At 45.3% G+C, this 16,251-nt stretch overlaps 1 protein-coding gene across 1 annotated transcript; it reads right to left on the bottom strand.

The window, feature by feature from the left end:
- Window positions 1-4,259: 4,259 nt before the first annotated feature.
- Window positions 4,260-5,279, bottom strand: LOC119886496 (cell division control protein 2 homolog 3-like). Its single transcript, XM_038697271.1, has one exon. It carries the CDS (start codon window positions 5,277-5,279, stop codon window positions 4,260-4,262), a length of 1,020 nt encoding a protein of 339 aa, XP_038553199.1.
- Window positions 5,280-16,251: the final 10,972 nt, after the last annotated feature.

The raw sequence follows: 16,251 nt of genomic DNA, 5'->3' as shown, positions 1-16,251 counted from the left end.
GCTAGTACCTGAGTGTTCAACGGTTCTGCGTTGTTTGTCTTATGTTTGTAAAAGCCTCGCGTATGTGTAATTGTACTGGAATGTTGTAAGTGACATATTTAAATCACATGGAGCGTGGTACCTGGTGATAATTGTGTATAGAGCTGCGAATACAAACACTCTACTAATGTAAGCAAACCGAGTAACATCGCTACATGGTGCTTTGCTGAACGAAAGCTCAGATCACATGGATTCTCCAGCGTATCGCAGGACCGCTCTCCAATCGTTAGCTTGTCCACGTTGCAGATGTCTAATGCACGACCCGACAATTCTAATGAGTTGCGGCCATCACGCATGCTACATGTGTATGCTGGACCATTGGACTGAGGAAAGAAACCTGGGTAGGAAATACACCTGTCCGGCATGTAACAGGAAAACGCCCTGCAAAAACGGACAACTGCCTGAGATGGCACGGGATGAAACTTTGTTTCACGTGGTTCGGAACGTGAGACATGGTATGAACGTGAGACATGTCCTACCCGAGATGTGAATGAACTCCACCACGGGTCCGTTTGGACAATGTGATGAATGGACGGGACAATTTACTATTTCCACACCAAGGAAAACCTCTTATCTTCTGTGTCTTACTTGGCTCTCTCTAATAGTGAGAATTGTAATTGGTCTGGGTATTGTCAGATAATAGTGATTTAACCTGTCTTGTAAGCTAGCCAGCCGGCTTCATTGTGTGAATGAATAAACCTGTTTTATTGCAACAAGTGTTGTGTTGTGTGTTAGTGTGGGTGACATTCATAATACAACGAAAAAGCGTTTGTGACATTTTATTGTTTACAAGCAATTGCACGATATATATAACACAAACACAATCCGTAGCAACGGTAAGAAAGGTATATACAAAGGCACATAACAATTGGTCCATGATTATACAACTCCCATGTGTAATATACAACATACATAAACGTAAATCGGGTGCAAATCAAAATACAAATGCAAACCCGGGGCGTAAGATATAAGTCATCTTTGTTTGTCCCCCAGCGTAGCCGGTCCGTTTTACCTAAGCTAGTAAACGCACCTGGAAACGGACATTGCGTATGTCCTTGGTCATGGAGCAGCGATGGCACCGTGTGTGATACACATAAGGCATCGTCCCTAGCCGGTACGACACATGATTCGCTTTACGGGCATCTTTCTCAACCGGCTCCAAGGGCACGTTCAGGATCGCGGATAGACCCGTGGACACGTACTTTAAGAACGCGCCATCTTCATACGGTAATCCGTGACCGTGTACATGGATTATATCAGTCCTTTGAATGCGCCACAGTTGAACAGCCGCGGTCTTCATGTTCGATGGCATGGGTTCATCTGGGAATTTTTTAGTGTCAGCCACACTAAGACTCTCGGGGCACCGTTGATCGCCTATGGTCACTTGTATGTACCACTCGAATGAATACATACACCAGTCAATCACATCCTTTGTGAGGATGATAGTACGCCCGAAAGGCTCAGAAGGCCAGTAGTAATTCACAAAGGGTCTGTTGTAGCACAACTTGGGACATTCATATGCGAAAGAGAATAACTTAGGGAATATCATCCTCTTGTCCTTCGGTAGACGCTCGATGTGAACATCGTGAATTAAGTTCATGAGAGCTCCCGCCACAGCCTTTGCTCCGTTTAATCCGGTCTTATAAAGTATGGGCGAATCGTCCAGTGTAAGTTCATTCAGTTGCTCGTCTAGCATGGTCATAAGTGAAGGGGGTGCGCTTAGAATCTTCATGATTCTCGCAGCGATTAAAGCTGGAAGAATCTCGAACCGCGTAACACGTATCGCGAGATTGACCATGTATGTAATGTCTTTGTCCTTATATCCCCACTTGTCCCAATCTCGGAAACACCAGTTATATTCCTCACGAATAACGATGTCTTCATCACGGTTGTAATCGAATTGGTATCCCAATGGATAGCTGTATATCGCGAAGCCCTTGGTGTCTAACATAGTCGAAAGAACCGTACACGGAGTTCAAACACCAAGACACAAAATGTGCTTATGTACCTCACGGAATTCACTGATCTCGCGGTTTTCGTGATACGACGATGACAGGGTTTTCGAAGGCGCTGTATTCACCGATCTCGAGTTCCTTGGAGGGTGTCAGGGAAACGCAGAGTCCTCATATAAAGACCCGTTCACTGATCTCGCGGTTTTCATGATACGACGATGACAGGGTTTTCGAAGGCGCTGTATTCACCGATCTCGAGTTCCTTGGAGGGTGTCAGGGAAACGCAGAGTCCTCATATAAAGACCCGTTCACTGATCTCGCGGTTTTCATGATACGACGATGACAGGGTTTTCGAAGGCGCTGTATTCACCGATCTCGAGTTCCTTGGAGGGTGTCAGGGAAACGCAGAGTTCATTAATCCGGAGTGTTTGGATAGTCACGGGGTCAGGTCGGTTAAGAGTGAACCAGTCTAAGCGATAAGGAAATCGCTTACGTGACTCGAGTTCCGGCTCTCGTCAGCAAAAAAAAAACCCAAATGAACCCACGGTTTCGAAATTACCAATCCTCGTGTACACAATGTACTCTTACACAACTAGAGTACAGTGAAGGACCCGGCTGGAACCGGATCGGGATTGGTGATCGTACAAGTTGCTCAAACAACCGTGCGCTGCGATTGGATGGGAACAAAGCTGTAGCAAGAGTGTACTCGTATAAAGATGTGCCGAGACTCAGCTCGCGTATTACTTGACTAACAGTCTACGCATTAACGCTCTGTCTGTGAAGTGCTGGTGCGGTTCTATCGCTATAATCGAAATGGGTCTACATGTTATACTGAGTTTGCTTATGGTGGCGATCGTTGACGCTTGCGTGCTGAACAGAAGCGCGATTCCTACTATAGTAGGTACAATGGGGGATCGCTTTAGGTTACCGAATCACATCGATGGGCGCACGCTTACATTCGAGAAAGACAACGTGACTGTACAGGCGACTGAACATATATACGAAGTAACAAATGTCTCAGGTTTGTACAGTGTATGGATTCGCTTTCTCACATGTACGGATGAGGGTGTTTACACGATCGGCGACTACACCTTTAGACTCAGGGTACGAGCAGATACGTGTGGTGTTTTCTACTATACTGTGAAACCGGGCCTGATGAGATCTTTATTAATCGAGCCTTTGGACGGAGTGCTCGGTATCTATAGATTTCACGTACAACCGGACGGAGCCCAGTTGTGGAATTTGGGACAAGTGTGGAATAATACCATGGACAGAGTGCGCAGCCCATGTTACGGTTGTTTCATAGTTAACAAGGGGCGCTCTTTCGGAGTGAGTGGCGATGAGTCCTATCGTTATTTTATGTATAGCAGACAAGGGACCTGGAATATGACGTGTTCAAGCGTTCACAATCAAGCTATCAAACCAGCTACTGAGAGCGCAACCCAGACCACCGCTTCTAGCAGATCATTTGTCCCGGATTTACCGAAGCTGCAGGATGTTAAAACCTATGTAGAGTTACAAGACGTGAACTCCGGTGTGTATCGGTTTTACATTGCGTTTTAGCACCTTTGCATTGTCATTTGTGTACTGTATCTAACCGTGACATTTTCATTCTTACAGGTATACATAAAATGAAGAACGTGATAGATGACCTAGAAAGGTCCTGGACACGATCTACGGGGTCTGCAACGCGATGCACTTCTGTATATTTCATCATATCCTTAGTTTATGCAACACATGTATCACTTGGCTAACGCTGAAACGTTACAGGGGAATATCAGGATACTGTGCAATGTGGGCAACTGTAATGACATTGTTAACGTCGAAACTGTAGTGATTTGTGTTATATGAGAAACTGTATCACATGTAGACATTGTATATGCCATAAAGGTGAATCAATACTGTAATCTGGACTGTACATAAAACTGTATCCGATCCGTATGTACAAAAGTGTTTATTGTATGTAATAAAAACAAGTTCAAGTACATCCATATAATCGTCATGAGTGATTCCTACACAAACACATTACATTGTACAACGTTACACGGGTTGTAATGTAAACCACCGATGGGTGCATCAAAATATATTATGTACACACAGTATACGTGAGACTGTTACAAGTAACAACAAAGACACACGGGTTTAGGTGTAACTACACTGTAACAGCCATAAACCATCAGAAATGAATGTGACCAATCGTTCACATTACGTATCTACCCTCACGTGAGAGTCCTTTCATCGCGAAGCTCCCGAATCCTCAGCTCCTTTTCAATCAGAGTCCTCAAATGTCTCATGACACTTCAGATCCCGTTCAGCATCACGTTCCTCCTGAGCTTCTTCACGCCACTTCACGCTTCTTGCAATCTGCTTCTTGACCAATTGTATATCATCTTCGGTCATGGAAGCGAGTTGGGTCCATTCCGTTTTCCGTAAGAACTCGCGTGCTGTGAGTCTCTCAGTTTCGCGAAAAACCAATATGCTCATCACGATATTTCTCGCCAGACTGGAACTCATAACGTTTGGGATTATGTCCTTTAAATCTATCCGTTGATCCATCGAGATCCGATCGGTGTTTTCGTGTTCTACGCTCCGTAGAATCAGATCATACGTTGTCATGTCGCGCTTACGCGCTTGGAATACCATGTGACCCTCAAACGCGTCCGCGATCATAACACCTAGGCTCCACATATCAATTGCACAAGTGTACTCTGTACACTCTTTCTTCTCCGCCAACGCTTTGCAGACCTCCGGAGCTCGGTAGGGTTCTGTTACCACAGCCGGACTCATCCATCGCGAAGCGTGTCTCGACATGCCCATATCAGCAACCTGTATAACCAAGTCCTCGGTTACTAGTATATTGGAGGGTGTCAGGTCTCGGTGTATTATGTTCAGCCCGTGCATGTAAGACAGAGCATTCGCGACCTGGGTCGAGAAATGTGCTATGAAACTCTCGGGGATTAAAGGTGTACACTGGAACTCATCGTAATAAAATTTGACCCCATGGCCATTGTGAATGATTTGCGCCAGAGTATAAGGTACATAGTCCATGACCATCGCCACCTGTCCGTTATCTATAAAGCAGTCGTGTATCTGGATCACATTAGGGTGTCCTTTAAGTGCGGTGAGACAGGAGAGTTCTCTCACAGTGGAATCCTCCACTCCCTTATTCGAATCAGGTACACCGGTACATTTTAACGCGAAGATTTGTTCGCTCGTCCGAGACAGAACTTTATACACCGTTCCGTACGAACCCCGGCCCAGGATCGAGGATTTTAGGTAATTCTCCATAGTCTCCACGAATCACGTTGTCAACTATATCGCTGGACTATCAACGCTTCGAGACAACGGTCCCTTTATTCACGTTCGCAACCGGAAACGTGTGTAAGTCATATGTTTAACAAACGTAACATTCACCGATCCGGGTTTTTTGTGATCGAGTCAGGGGTTTAGTAAATCTACCATTCACTGATCAGGAGGCATTCGACTGAGTCAGAGGGTTTAAAGCTTCTTCGCTATGGCTTACGATGACTACAAAAATTTTGAGACTCTCCGATTTATACCACCTGTAGACTGTGTCTCTGTGAATTGTAACTCGCTGAATACACAATGGGACGATTTTCTCTGGAGCCTAAAGGAGAAGAAACACTGGTGGGGCACGGATCCGAATTCTCCGAACGGTTGGAAATCTCATGAGATTGTGACGGGTACCATAGCCTGTATCTTCATTCTTTGTTTTTCAAACTATGTGTTTGTGCTTATTCACGGAATCACCGATCTCGGGTTTTCCCGTAGCGGAGTCATGGGTTTATCAAGTCTATAGAATTTGCCATTCACCGATCTCGGGTTTTTTTTTTTCGTAGCGGAGTCATGGGTTTATCAAGTCTATAGAATTTGCCATTCACCGATCTCGGGTTTTTTTCGTAGCGGAGTCATGGGTTTATCAAGTCTATAGAATTTGCCATTCACCGATCTCGGGTTTTCCGTAGCGGAGTCATGGGTTTATCAAGTCTATACCTGGAAGTGTGTGGGATCGGTGTGTATATACATGCTCAGACTCTGTGTTAAGTACTCAATTTAAGATTTCTACTCTTGTACTACACTGAGAATAAAGTCCTCGATCGCAATGGCCTACAACAATCGTAAGGTATTCCGACTCATACCATATGCGAATACTATTCAAACCTATGTTGTTTCACACTCTGTTGTTACATGGAAATCATATAGGAAATAAAATCTTTTAAAATGAATCTTTTATTGTGTGTTTATGCCAATCGACGAACCTGTCCTAAATCCCAGGTTGGGGTTAATGTTAATCATGATGGAAATAAAATCTTTTTACAATCCTTTATTGAGACTGATATTGCATACCAATTAATGAACCGGTGAACCGGTCCTCAAGTCCCAGGGTGAGGTTAATGTTAATCATGATGTCACATAGTCATTAGCTTCGCTCCGGGCGATCTCACAATAGAGAAACTTCAAAAAGAAATCAGTCCTCCCCCAAGCTGCAACATGTCTGATGTCATGTAATAAGGATGATTGAAATAACAAGGTGATAATGTCACTGGATCCTGTGAAGCGGTCATTAGCTGTTTGAATCCAAAGGGACGTCCCCACCTCGTGTCAGGGTTTTCCGTATGAACATTTCTTGTTCAGACTTGGTTCATGGCTCCCCGAGCGTGTCGGGGTTTTTCGATCACTCTAATCTTGTTCAGAAGCGCTTTGGTCCCGGGTTGTTCAGAGCGTGTCAGGGTTTTTCGAACGGACTAATCTCACGCGCTTTGGTCCCGGGTTTTTCAGAGCGTGTCAGGGTTTTTTGACTCAACTGCTCAGAAGCACTTTGATCCCGGGTTTTTTAGATCGTGTCAGTAGTATTTGTAAAGCTTTTATAAGAGACACCGTTAGCGCCGGTGATATTTTGCGAGTCGAACATACTCTACATCTTTGCACCGCTCGAATGTACGAAACGGTAACACGCGTACATACCCAATCCATGGAGTTATGTTACGAAGTGTTATATTGTCCAGATACACACTCCGACAACGTGTGTACTCAAGTGCTTACCATACAGGATGCCGAGTTCGCTAACACATATATCGTGCCACCCTTCTTTCTTGTGATGGAGGACTCGAAGAACTGGTCGGTCGGGCCTTTACAAGACCAAGACGAATCGCATAATGGTGATGATACAGATCTGTTGCATAGCGTGGGGTCTGCACGGTCAATGCAGAATATCACGTTGGATACACGCGATGACGGTCCCGTGGATACTGACCCTATGCCACCACGCGAAGAACACTGCGCATCGGGTGATGCGCCCGTGATAATGGATCACGAAGATACATGTGAGCGTCTGCGTGCCAATGGAGAGGCTGAGCTCCTCAACGGAGAGGTCGAGCTCCTAGAGTATATAGAGACATTTGAACCCGAGGTGTCATCGGACACGATGTGGCACACTGAACCTACATACACGGATGTTACCGTACCAGCATACGAACCGCTCCCTAGGTGTACAACTGCGCTGGATTACATACCGTACGCAAAGAATGTAATGTGTGTATACTGTACAGGTCTTGTTTAAACTTTAACGGTGAATAAAAATACATACTGTAAGCAATGTTGTCATGTGTATTCATGTACATTTGCATTCATTCAACGCCGTGACACAACCATGGTCTCAGAGTGTCTCCCGGTGTTTATGTGATATATTCAACCATCCCAAAGTCAGTGACACAAATATAGTCTTAAACAGATTTTATTTATTATACATGCAATCATCCCCATTGAGTAAAACGGTATAACGTTACACACAGGTAAATGCACATTTACATTACGAGTGCAAGTGTCACAAGCCCAACGCATCCAACCGTGCGTATCAGGTCAGACCACCGCGAGGAAGACTCTGTCTGTACGAGTGCAAGTGCCACAAGTACAGCTGCCATGCGTATGAGACCAGGTTGCAGTATACAGAAAGACGGTCCGCTGAAGACATCCACGAACCCCTCCTGTGAGACACACGGAAAAGACAGACTTGTGTTAAACCGTGATACGTTTAATTGACATAGGTTTATATTGCACATTCACTGACCCATGAGTGTTCCAGCAGCCACTCTTTTTGGTAAGTAATCAGGTAATCCGCGATGGCTTCCCCTATCGATATCGCGCGGATATTCAGCCCCCTCTCTCTACGATCGTTGGCCAAGAAACATCCGAATGCGGTTAAGCTGACAACTCTGCCCCAGTTCACGGTCCCGTCCGAGAATACCTTCTCGGCTACGGTAGTGATGACAGTCAGGTCTCTCTGATTTAGTGGTAAGGTTTGTAGCATATCTACCAAAGGAAGTGTCAAACATTAGTCACAACACGCGTTGCAAGATAATACATATCACCGGTGGCACCTGTACTTACCTCGATATCTACCTGCGTACGTGCTCAATGCATAACGTACCATCCTTTGCATTGTCAGCAATGCTTCATCGGAAGCCTCAGATCTTGTCACGTTATCTACATAATCGATTACGGTACACGTAACCAACCACTTAGTGCGCTCGTATACATCATGTACCCTTTTCCACGGTACAGCATATACCTCGTTCCGTGGAACATATAACCATGGACACATTGTTGAATGCTGTTCACACGGCTGACACTCGCACCTCAATGACAGCAGGGCTATTTGTCTGGCCTTAGTACGTAAAGATGTAACGTGTCAGATTACAGTGGGCGTATCAAGGGTGTGCTTAGTACATTTTGTTATCGACGATATCGACTAATTGTGCACATCACAAAGAATGTATATCATGTTACAGATGGTATAAGAACAACCGAGTCTACGGGTGGATAACAATGGTTTATTCAAAGCATAATCATTTAGACAAGGCTGGTGTATTACATATATCATTCTGATAATGTACATGTTCAGCTTGTGGATACAAAGCAATTGTCACAACGATACATGGTGAGCAATGTAAAATACAAAAGCATTTCCATAACGTTGACAGTCATTTCAACTGGTGGATAAAACACAATTATCACAACGATACAAGGCGAGCACTGTAAAAGTAAAAGAAGGCATATTCATAACGTTGACAGTCATTTCAACTGTACATGTTATGTACTACATAAGTAGACACCGGGTACGATATCTCACAGTAATTTCGCCCTGCTGATCATTTGCAGAAGCGAATGTCTCATTTCAACACAGCCGATTCTGTGTCCAGTACGCACATTCGCACCACACACGACACAAAGCCCCGCATCGTGGAGATTCGTTACAGTACCATGAGCTGCGCGAAGCAATTGCTTAGGGAATGCCACAAATCCTCTTCTGACACGTTCGTCTCCTAATATACGTTCCAGTTGATTTTTCCACGCCTGAAACTTTGCCTCGAGGAAGGCGCATCCAGGGCCTCCGTTGTTGTAGGTATGATACACGTGTTCACCTAAAAGGGTGTCGTCCTCTCTGAAATGCTTAAGAGTCAGCTTGCAGGTATGACATTTGTGAGTGTCCACGGTACCATCAACGTAGTCCATGCCAGCACAATCACCCAGTGTAACACGCGGCGTGGACACCACAACGCTATCCGTTTCCAAGTCCATGCCGCTATCTGTTTCCAAACCGTAAAGGTTTGAAGGTATTACGGTGAATAAACGTGCCTTCTCGATTACCGTTTTGATCTTCAGGTTCATGATATATCTCTGAAAACGACTCGCTGCATCCCTACATGCTTGGTAGGTACTGTGTGTATCACTCATACGACAGGCGCAAACGATACAGTACGCGTTCCCAGACAGCGTAACGTACCCGTACTCTGCCTTCAGGATGTATTGCGGGAGCGCGAATATGCCTTTTTGGAACTTAATCGATCCGTGTAAGGTTATCAGCTCGTTTTCACGACCACGGAACTTTTCTTTCAGGTACCTACATTGTCCTTCACCGTGGAAGATGTGATCGTTCAATTTCGGATCACCTCTTTTGTAGCCATCCAGTACTATGTTACAGTCGGGGCATCTGTACGTATCGTATGTATTAGGTACGTGTATCATAAACCTGAGCAGGTCCGGAACTGGGTCACTCCAAGGCAAGTCCTGAACCGGGTCACTCCAAGGCAAGGCCTGAACCGGGTCACTCCAAGGCAAGGCCTGAACCGGGTCACTCCAAGGAACGGAATACGAATCATCCTGTATATCTCCCATTTTAAAGTGTAGCTTCGACATGACACGCTTCGAAACCGTAGGCCTGTTAATCCTTTCCTCTGTAACACGTTTAACAACCCGTGCTTATATAGACAGTTGGTACGTGATGGATACATCCCGCGTTAGTAAAGAAAACATTTCACGATTCTGAGTTTCCATGACACGGTTTAACAAAACCCCGTGATCAACGAACGGGTCTTTTACAATAAGACCTGAGTTTCCATGACACGGTTTAACAAAACCCCGTGATCAACGAACGGGTCTTTTACAATAGGACTCTGATTTCCATGACACGGTTTAACAAAACCCCGTGATCAACGAACGGGTCTTTTACAATAAGACCCTGAGTTTCCATGACACGGTTTAGCAAAACCCCGTGATCAACGAACGGGTCTTTTACAATAGGACTCTGAGTTTCCATGACACGGTTTAGCAAAACCCCGTGATCAACGAACGGGTCTTTTACAATAGGACTCTGAGTTTCCATGACACGGTTTAGCAAAACCCCGTGATCAACGAACGGGTCTTTACAATAAGACTCTGAGTTTCCATGACACGGTTTAACAAAAACCCGTGATCAACGAATAGTCACGTTATGATTAACTTTCGCTTCTTGCTAAACTAAAGTTCAGATCGCTATCGTTGTGTATGCACACCAACGCTCCACCTTCCCGTGGAAGCCTTGTGGATGTGTATATAAAGAGCGTATCCCTGAACGCTGTCACATCGGTTCACCGGTTCCTATAATACGTAGAGGATCCTATTACGCAAACGTGGACTGAGAGAACCATGTTTCTGAACGGAGTTCGTGCGCTTTGCTTCGTTTTCGTAATCTATCCTGTATTCTGTCTACACATGGAACGAGGACCGCTTCACACAGGGTTGACTGCGGTGATGAATCGGTACTCTCATGTCCAATCTGTAAAAGCTATATTTGTCCAGATAGACAAAGGTCCCGTTTGCACAGTGACACTATGGCTGGATACTTTCGGAGAGTACGGAATTCACCGTACGTATATTGTACAGAACAACGCTGAGTGTGGCAGATACAAGGAGAGTTCCTGGAATCAAGCGCTTCCTTGCGTACTCGTGAGAGGCTCGCCTCGTGCCACATGTCAAGGACCAATGCCTCCGGGTTCCGAGGTATACAAATGGATCCTGCCAAATCCCACGATAAGAATACCGGCTCGTTGGACAGGCTCATTACCGTCAACGGACCGGATTACTGTGTCATCAGAAAACATCGTACCATTCAACGAAACACTCAACTGTCAAACCCTGGAAGGCCTGACTGTGGCTAGGACTGTGCGAAGCAGTGGTGTGTACACTGGAAATGGACAGATTAAGTGTGAAAGAACGAACTCTGGTTTCACTGTGTCATTGAATGGAGAAAGAGTTGAAAGCGAACTCGAGGTATCTACAAAATTAACCGATGGCCCTATAACCAGGCAACGTTCAATTACCTGGAAGGCCGGTTTTGACAATCTGAACCGTTTCGCCGTGTCAACAGACGAGGGGGCTGCTGTGTGGTATTCTAGATCACAGGTGTCTCGTAGTATATTGGACTGTCTAGGTGACACATACGATGTGAGTTTCGTGTCCTATAAAGGCGAACCGAGGCTTTGTCCTCACATGTCGATGGCAGGCGCCTGCTTCGCGATGACCAGTGTCCCAGGCGCCGGTGAACTTGTCACCCTGGGTAATGTAACCGGATTCCACTTACAGAGCTGGTACCGATTCAATGCATACGTTCTCATGCAAGGAATTACTATAGGTACTAAAGGTGTGATCGAGGCGACATATCGCACAGACGTATGGGACAGTTCCGATCGAGATTGGATTGAGTTGCCGTATCACAACGGGGAATCATGCACTCCTCGCATGTACAGTATAACCCAATGTTCCGCGTTACCAGAAGGAATACAGGATCTAATTGATGTGTATACGTTCGCCAGACATAAAAAACCGGTACATCGTCCATTTCCTACTGTGTAATGAATGCTCTGTACGCTGTACATCAACACTGTGGCATGGGAATGTGCTAACCAGATATCTATCTTGTATGTGTTCTAACCAGGGATGTATAATAGTCTCCTGTATACTCTAATCATGTTCCCTGATTGCATGTATGATCACTTAATGTAATCGTACATTGAGCTTGTTTTGTGCTGTTTACCACCTTACCATATATACACCCCCTCCTATTGCATGGTCAATGAGTATAATCTCCGATTATAATGTTTGTTTGTAAGTTGTGTACCGTCCATAGTCATTTATACATATGTATTTCAACAAGATCAATAAAGAATATGTGACAATGTTGACTATTTGTCTTATTGACTACACACGAGTAAGCATGTTGAACCCCATGACTCCGCAACAAACCCCTGAACCGGTGAACGATGAAAAATACTCCGAAATCCCAGACTCTGCTGAAAACCCCGGACCAGTAAACGGGATTTACAACAGCACTGATTCCATGTAACGTACGAAACCCCCGTGAACGTTACGTTTTCGTTTGCGTAAGCCTACGTTTCACTTCCACCGGAAGCGTGGGTCTCTGGTAGGTATATAGGGAGCTCATCTCGAGCACCTCCACATATTGGCTCAGCGGTTTCATCCCTACACGAGATACGTGTATTACAAGATCCCGATAAGCGAACGCGTGACGAACGAACCATGTTTCTAAACGAGGTTCGTACACTTTGCCTCGCTCTCGTAGTATGCGGAGCGTTCGGTTTATACACGGACCAAGGACCCCTTCACCAAAAGCTGACTGCTCTGATGGACCAGTATTCTCATATCCGATCGATAAATGCTACCCATGTCCGGGTATACACAGGTGTATTGTGCGTCTTACGACTACAGTTGACCACTCTCGGAGAGTACGGGACTCTCCATACTAATATCATAATGACACGCTCTACATGTGGCATGTACACGGAACGTTATTTGAGTCAAGCGCTTCCTTGCGTACTCACAAGAGGCTCACCTAGTACCACATGTCAAGGACCACTGCCTCTGGGCGCAAAGGGAGACGAATGGATATTAGGTGACCCAATTGAAGAACCGGCTCGCTGGACAGGTTCATTCTCGTCAACGCCCCGAATTAATGTACCATTCCAGGCAACACTCAATTGTCAGAACCTGGAAGGTTTGACGGTGGCTAGGAGTGTGCAACACAGCGGCGTGTACAATGGCAAGGGATATATTTCGTGTGAACGAACAAACTCTGTTTTCTATGTGACATTGAATGGAGATGGAATTGAGGGTAGACTTACGTTAGACGCAGAACTAACAGATGAAAGGGGAACATACAAACGAAGTAAACCCATTTCCTGGAATGTCAATTTTGACAATCTGAACCGTCTGTCAGTGTCCATAGACGGAGGGACTGCAGTGTGGTATTCTAAAGACCATTTGGCGGATTTCAGAATGGATTTTTCAGATCAGGCATACACTCTGGATTTTACGTCCTATAAAGGCGAACCGAGGCTTTGTCCTCACAGTACAATAACCGGCGCGTGCTTCGCGATGGCCAACGTTACAGATGCTGACCTTGTCACCCTGGGTAACGTAACCGGATTCTTCGTAGGTCACTGGTGGCCATCCAGGAGAAACGTTGAGATGAACGGAGTCATTATGGGTACTAAGGGTGTGATAGCAGCCTCCTATCACACAGCTATATCTCGCTCATCTGACCAAGAGTGGCTTGAGTTACCATTGGGTAGAGGCAAATGTATTCCTCGGGTGTACAGTGCAACCCAATGTTCCACTTTACCTGATGGAGCGCCTAAGATTCAGGGGTATCAAAATCTTGAGAAGACACATTACCCATTCCCCACTGTGGCATGATTTGTATGCTGTGTACACACAACAATGTATGCTTCCCATGGATCTATCCTATGTACGAATCTGACCATGTTATACCCCCTACCACCTGTGTGTTAACCATGCATATATCCTATGTAATATGTACTACTCTGACCATGAATATATAAAAGACCTTCTGTATACTCTGACCATGCTGTAACCCGTATTATACAATCCCTGTATACAAACCAAATGTCAATAAAGGAATATGTAACACTGTTCAGTCTTTGTGTTACTGTGGGAGCACGAGCAGGCTTCTTTTAAACCTAATCTGAGTAGTCACTTTTCACGATCTGAACTTTCGTGTCAGGCACCTGAACCTGCAGACATATGCAATTGTACAATATATGAAAGACGGTACTACGCTATCAGGTACGGGTGTGTAAAATCTGTAACCTTAACGCTCAAACATGAGGCGATCAGAATATAGTCCTTTAAATCTTTAAGTGTCTGTTAACAAGATTACCACCCTCGGGCTCATACATGATCTACAGAAACCCGGGATCAGTGAACTGAATCTCTACTGCTTACAAGACTTTCGTTTCTCGCTAAACGAAAGCTCGTGAGTAGGATCGCTTTCGTTCTGTGTACACCCGCGCTTACCTTGGAAGCGTTACTCGAGTTGGAAGCGTTGGTGGTGTAGCGGGTATATAAGGAGCTTGTCCCGAGCACTTCTACATTGGTTTACCGATCCCCACACGATACGTACTAGAGGATCCCGCTAAGCCAACGCGTCACGAAAATGTTTCTAAACGAGATTCGTGCACTCTGCCTCGCTCTCGTATTATGCGGAGCGTTCGGTCTACATACGGATCAAGGACCGCTTCATGAAGCGCTGACTGTATTGATGGATCGATATTCTCATATCCGTGTCTTAAACGCGACATCTCCCAAGCTTACCCAAACCTGCAAAGTCAACGTGGAGGTGTTCGCTCTCGGGGAATACGGAACTGACATGACATTTATCAACCTAAACCTTGGTAATTGTAGCAAATATAGTCACCGCACTTGGACCGAAGCGTTTCCTTGCGTACTCATCAGAGGCTCGCCTCGTACCACATGTCAAGGACCACTGCCTCCAGATCCCGAGGAAGAAACCTGGGAGTTTTCTACGGTACCTATGAATCCACCGGCTCGCTGGACAGGCTCATTCTCGTCAACACCCCGAGTCGATGTAACTCCCGTGGCATTTGAGAACACGCTCAACTGTCAAAACCTGGAGGGGTTGACTGTAGCTAGGACTGTACAGCACATCGGTGTATATAACGGGACTGGAGAAATCTCATGTAAAAGAACACTCTCCGCTTTTCATTTGTCATTGGAGGGACAAGGAATTCAAAGTACACTTACGGTACGCGCGCGACTAACTGATGAAAGGGGAACGTACGGACAACGTAGGACTGTTTCCTGGAACTCTGGTTTTGACGATCGGAACCGCTTATCCGTGTCGACAAACGGGACCGCTGTGTGGTATTCTAAAACTCATTTGTCAGCTTACAAAATGAAATTTCAGGGTAAGCGACACCTAGTGGACTTTCGTTCATATAACGGTGAACCGAGACTTTGCCCTCATATTACAATAACAGGAGCTTGCTCCGTGATGACCTCTCTCACAACCGCTGAACTTGCCACTCTGGGTAACGTGACCGGCTTTGATGTACAATTCTGGTACCCGTTCAATCAAACATATGTGCTCATGAGGGGAGATGTTCTGGGTACTAGAGGTGTGCTCACTGTTGCCTATCAGGCCTCGATTTCTAATAAATCCGACCAAGGGTGGCTTGAACTACCGTTGGACTCGGTGAGTAGATGTAGCCCTCGCATGTACAGCGCAACCCAATGTTTCGCGTTACCTGATGGCGTTCCCAAAACGGGTCCTTATCGTGCAGCCATAGTACCGATACATTATACATTCCCAGCCTCAATTATGTAACAATTCGATAAGGGGTGATGTCTAAACTGTATACAATGTTGTAACGTTTTTGTATACCGCACATTATTATTATATACTCTGTAATAGGAAGCCTAATGTTATGATGATACTGCACCAATGTCCATGAAAATAAATGTCATCATGGTTTCTACACCCGAGTATGTGATACTTTGTATACAGTGTATGCTATGTGTTGGCTCTTATACTCACCATCTGTAATAAACGGTCTGTATTATCATTCAATATGAATAAAGGGAA

The sequence above is a fragment of the Micropterus salmoides genome, unplaced genomic scaffold (assembly GCF_014851395.1).
Source record: "Micropterus salmoides isolate LMB-PRFRI ecotype aquatic unplaced genomic scaffold, ASM1485139v1 Ms_hic_scaffold_4, whole genome shotgun sequence".
Taxonomy (NCBI): Eukaryota; Metazoa; Chordata; class Actinopteri; order Centrarchiformes; family Centrarchidae; genus Micropterus; species Micropterus salmoides.
The sequence above is the reverse complement of the archived record's forward strand: the minus strand, read 5'-3'. Positions and strand labels throughout refer to the sequence as shown.